The sequence below is a fragment of the Cicer arietinum genome, chromosome 6, assembly GCF_000331145.2.
Source record: "Cicer arietinum cultivar CDC Frontier isolate Library 1 chromosome 6, Cicar.CDCFrontier_v2.0, whole genome shotgun sequence".
Taxonomy (NCBI): Eukaryota; Viridiplantae; Streptophyta; class Magnoliopsida; order Fabales; family Fabaceae; genus Cicer; species Cicer arietinum.
In genome coordinates this window covers 57,750,054-57,755,777 of record NC_021165.2, presented here as the reverse complement: position 1 = coordinate 57,755,777, position 5,724 = coordinate 57,750,054, and the positions used below count along the sequence as shown (strand labels likewise).

The 5,724-nt window shown below is 31.9% G+C and overlaps 1 protein-coding gene across 1 annotated transcript; it reads left to right on the top strand.

Moving 5' to 3' along the window:
• Window positions 1-3,929: 3,929 nt before the first annotated feature.
• Window positions 3,930-4,397, top strand: LOC101509975 (PLASMODESMATA CALLOSE-BINDING PROTEIN 3-like). The gene is made up of 2 exons (XM_073369624.1): window positions 3,930-4,203; window positions 4,339-4,397. The coding sequence occupies exons 1-2, from the start codon at window positions 3,930-3,932 to the stop codon at window positions 4,395-4,397; spliced, it is 333 nt and encodes a 110-aa protein (XP_073225725.1).
• Window positions 4,398-5,724: the final 1,327 nt, after the last annotated feature.

The window sequence follows — 5,724 nt, the reverse complement described above, 5'->3', positions numbered from 1 at the left end:
GATTTTGTACTTGGGAAAGAAGATTTTGTACTTGGGAAAGAAGATTTTGAAGAATATTTGAATCAATTTTTTGTTTAAGAGTTTTTAACTCATGTTTCACAATTTTAATCTCTTCTTGCAGAGATTGAATTGTGACAGGGGTTTGTGACTTTGTTCTTTTTCCTAAGATATTTTTTAAGTCATAAGTGGTTTTAGGAAGCAATTTTGATGAGGATGTGGAAGGTTGACCTTGTTTTGATTCCACTGTACTTAACAGGTTTCCTATTATTTCCTTTTGATGTTTTGTATCTTCAACCTATTTTATAATATCAAGAATTAGTTCTTGATCCTTTGTTAGAACATTAATTGATTTTGTACTAGCTTTTGAATCACTAAGAGAGTCGGTGGTTCCTAGCTCATCAAACTGTAAAGGTTTATCATTTTCTGATGAACCTATTTCAGAATCCGTGAATTTTTCTTCTTCAGAGGTTTCTAAAAGTATTGCCTCTATTTTTTGAATTATTTGTTCATCAATTTTTAATTCATGGAGTTTTTTATTTCTGTTGCAATATCTTGAGATGTGTCCTGTTTGGCCACACTTATAACAAGTTATTTGTTTTGAAGTTTGAGGTTCGAAATTCTTTTGCAAGGGTTTTTTCTTATAAAAATTAGGTTTAGAGAAAGATTTTCTGGGAGGTTTTCTAAAAGGTTTTGAACAAGATCCTCCGCAGTCTTTAGAAATATTTGTCGTGGGTATTTCAAATTGTTTGCAAAAAGATCCTAGTTCTTGTCTAGTTCTTTTCATTTCCCATTTTAGATGTTTTTGGAGTTTTAAATCTTGGCAGATTTTCAAACCTTCCTTTTGTGTGAAGCTTACCAATTCCCCATAGGTCAGATGATTATAAGGGATTTGGTTTGTTCCATAGACTTCTTTAATTTTGTTTCTAACCTTTTCTCCTAAAACGATTAAGAGTCCTGCAAGGAATTTTTCCTTCCAAAAAGGTTGGTTTGAGTCTTCCCTACGCATAACCCTAGTTAGGAAAGTGTTTTTGTAATATTAAAATTCATATAGTTTTTTACATCTAAGGTTTGAAAGGAGTTCAACATTCTTATCCTTTAAGTGAGATGGATCGCCTATGAAGTTTAGGCTGATTGTGTGAATCAATGTTGCAACCGCATCAGGTATTGGATTCCGTATTTCGTCGAGGATGGGAATTCCTTCCTCTGTGGTTTGGGTTGCATTTAATATTTTTAAGTGTCGAGGTGGTGTAAGATGGTAGTCCCACCATCCTTTGAGCTGACCTGAGAATCCTGCTATTAGGAGTTCAGCTATGGCTTTGTCAGGCGTATTGGCTTGGGTTTTGTAGGCATTTGATGCCATTGTCATTTTTTGAAGGAGACTTAGGATGTTGTATTCGGACATGCCATCTATGTTCCATTCATAAACAGTACTGACATTGAATTTTGATTGAGAAAAGACATTGGGTCTGTTCTCAATTCCTAGGTCTGGTGATGTGACCATGCTCAAAGGTTGACCCTTCTGCCATTGGAGCTTGCACATATTTTGTTGTTCTTGTTCAGCTTCAGAAACAAGGTCAAAAGTCGTTACTATTTTTTCAAAGGTATCCTTAGCTACCAAGGGTGTAGAGGTAGAAGAATGTTTTTTCCTACTACGTTGGTCATGTAAGGCTTGAGTAAATTCTGATCTACCTTTCTCTAAATAGTTTTTGGCTTGATTTGGAGATTTGATTTGGTTTAAAATTTGGGTTTTTTAGTTTTGAATAAGTTGTCTCAATCGGAGAGATAATGGAATTATGTTGATGTTCCACTATCTTAGTTAATTGTTTTGCAATTGTACTAAGATGGAGATTTGTAAAAATTATTTTGTTGAAGGATATTTTGTGTATCTTTTTCCGAACTATCACTTGGGATTTTGAAAGGTGCAGCTTCTACTGGCTTTTCTAGGTGTGTTATTATGATATGTCTTAAAGGTGGGTGTTCAGACTGTATTTTTAATCCAGTTGCCAAATCCCATTCTGCACTTTTATTTCTTGTTGTTATGGGATTAACAGAACTTTGGTTTTGTTTGAAAGGGTAAGAAATTTGGTTTTGTGTTGCATAAATTTTAAACCATTCAAAAAATAAAATATGAGTTTTATTTTGTAAAATGAATGTATAAAATTCATTCTGAATTTATTTTCTTTGTTTTAGAAAGTTTTTAAAGAACCATGTTCTTTTATCTGTATTTTTGGTAGCATAAAAATTATTATGGAGAATAGTTTTATCAACTTCGAATGCCTTTTCTATGACATTTAATTCATTAAGAACATTTTCAGTTGTAGCAGAAAAGGATGGCGAAGTTGGTGGAGAAATGTTTGGCGATTCCTCATTAGTGTTTTGAGGTGCAGTGTAGATTTGATGAGGTATATTTGTGGAGTAATCAACGTTTTGAAAAGAAGCATCTGGTATGCCAGAACATGAAAAACGTGGTTTTGTAGGGTTTTCAATTTTTTGAGGTAATTGTATGACTGAAGGGGGTCTTGATGAACCAGCATCAGAATATACGGCGCTGGAAGTTCTTGAAAAACTTAGTTTTACTTTACCGTCATTGTATTGTATGACTTCTTTTAAATTGTTGTTTGGTTTTGACTGTTCAAGGGACTGTGGTCTAACAACTCCTTCCAGAATCCATTCTTCCGGAAGATCGATATCTTTCCAAAGGATGGTTTTTGGAATGACAGTGTTTGCCTTTGTTAAATCAGTTTATAAAAATAGGGTTTCCCCTTTTTTGTTTTCAATATTTTTTGTTTTCGTAAAGGCTGAAAACATTGCTTTGTAATGAACTCTGTAAATAATAGCTATAGGAATAGATCCTGTTATTATTTTGTAATTATGAGTTTTGATTTGTAACATTCAAACCAAATTGGTCCTTAACATAAACTAGATTCAATTGTACTTATTATTGAATCTTGAAAGTTCAAGAACCTTGCATCTCGTAAGACACACAAGATCGAAGTGTTTAGTCCTTCTCGTGTTAAAGGTTTGATACCAACTTGGACAAGACCTATATGTATGAAATTATAGTTCATGTTAACTTGTTTTTGGAGAAAGAAGATCTATTGTTTCAAAGGGGTTAGAAAGAGCAACATCTCGTTCTTCTGTTTTGATTATGTAATAAGTTTTTAATAGGTTTTTGAAAAGACTAGATTATGTAATCAATTTTAATTAATTTTTATTTTAATTTTGTAATACTATGAATATTAGAATCAGGCGTATCATGTGTTGTTTTTTTACAAAACAAGTATCATGTGTAGTTGTAGAGTTGTTATTCAGAAATTAATAGAATTAATCAACCCAATAGAAAGAAGAGAATTTTATTTAGAAACATTTATTTATTGAAAAGAAAAACTATAAAAAGATAAATTTTGAATTTAAAAGATAAGATTAGTAGTAAAATATAATAATAAAAAGGAAGATTTTAATTAGAAAAAATAATTTTCGATGACTATTAATAGCTCTATCTTTTTTTCTTTAGAAGGAAATTCAGTGTATCACATCTCATGAATTAGTCAAAGACTCTTCTATAATTAGAGATAATATAAGAAGCTAGCAATTTAACTATCATCAATATTAATACTACCTTTAAGTTTACAAAATACTTTTTTATAAATAAAAATTATATATTTTGAGTAAAAATGTTAGAATATAGTAAATATTTATTTTTGAATTATTTTTTATTTTAATAATTTAATATTAAATTTAAGTGTTAGTAAATTCATGCATGTTCTATATATATATATATATCATGATAGATAGAGAAAAATAGATTAAAAGAAAATCACTTCACATAATAACTAAGAATCAAGTCAACAATATTCTACCATTTTCTTTGATTTCTAAAAATGGCCTCATCAAAGTTTATTTCAGTTATGTTAATGTTTGTGACAATCATGGTTTTGATTAATGTGATGATTGTTGGAGCAGCAAAAACATGGTGTGTGGCAAAGGAGGGAGCTGATACCACAGCATTACTTAGTGCTTTAAATTATGCATGTGGAGCTGGAGCTGATTGTGAGCCTATTCAGTCCACTGGACTTTGTTTTAATCCAGACACTATCGAAGGTCATGCTTCCTATGCTTTTAATAATTACTATCAAATCAAGAAGCAAGCCGGTGGCTTTTGCGATTTTGGTGGCAGTGCAACCATTGTTGAAATTGATCCAAGTATGCATATCAATACTCCTTTAATTAGTTTATTTTTTTTTTTATTTTTATATTAAATATAACTTTTATGATTGAACATTGTTTTAAAACTAATTTATATTGATGGTGCATGTTTGATTTTTTTTTATCCCGTAGTTTTTTTTATTGATTTAGTCCCTTCCAAATTCAAAATGATTGTGTTTAAAACCTCTTAAATGACGTAATTTTTGTTTTGGTTCCGACAAAATCACTTTCTTTGACTATCCTACGGCTAGGATTTGAAAGAGCTTACTTTGGTCATTAATTTTCATTTTGTGATATAGCTAAATCTAACATAATTTTATTTCAAGAAAATATTTTTTAAATGGTGCATAATGGTATGAAAAATATAGTATAAAATTCAAATTAACTTCCGTGTAATATATTTTTTTTCTTTAAATTTTTAATGGAATTTCATTTTTTTTTTCTATGTACACTACGCCAAAAATGACATTTAACAGCGCCCATTTTACAGCGCTTGCTAAACACAAGCGTTGTTGTAATTATATTTTAAAAATAACGGAACCTTTTACAACGCTTTTGATGACAAGCGCTAAAAGATATGTTGCCAGATGATAATGAACTTCCCAGTCGAACCTACGAGGCTAAACGGATTTTGTGTTCTATTGGAATGAGTTACGAAAGGATTCATGCGTGTCCTAACGATTGCATTTTATTTCGAAACGAATATGAACTACTTAAGGCGTGTCCGAAATGCAATGTCTCTCGATATAAGAAGAAAGAATCTACTCCAGCAAAAGTCGTGTGGTATTTTCCTATAATACCAAGATTTAGGCGCATGTATCGCAGTGAAGAAGATTCAAAACACTTGACATGGCATGCAGATGAAAGAATTAGAGATGGAATGTTTCGACACCCTGCAGATTCCCCACAATGGGCAAAAATTGATCACGAGTATCCTGAATTCGGGATAGAGTCAAGAAATCTAAGACTTGCACTTTCTACTGATGGAATGAATCCACATGGTCTTCAAAGCATCTCACATAGCACGTGGCCTGTGATTTTGGTAATATATAACCTACCTCCATGGTTATGTATGAAGCGTAAGTTTATGATGTTGTCTCTGTTAATTTCTGGACCCAAACAACCGGGGAATGATATCGACGTATACTTGACTCCTTTAATTGAAGATTTAAAAATTCTGTGGGAGACAGGTGTGGAAGTTTATGATGGGTATAGGAAAAAGTGTTTCAATTTGAGGGCTATGTTGTTCGGCACAATTAATGATTTTCCAGCATATGGTAATTTATCAGGATATAGCATTAAAGGTCAGTGTGCATGTCCTATATGTGAAGAGAGTACAAATTGGATGCGGTTGAAACATTGTAAGAAGAATGTGTTTCTTGGACATCGTAGATTTTTACCTTATAGTCATCAGTATCGTGGGTGGAGAAATGCATTCAATGGAAAATCAGAGGAAGGTAAAGCTCCTTTAGCACCGACTGGATATCAAATACTTGAAAAAGTACAAGGTTTGACCAA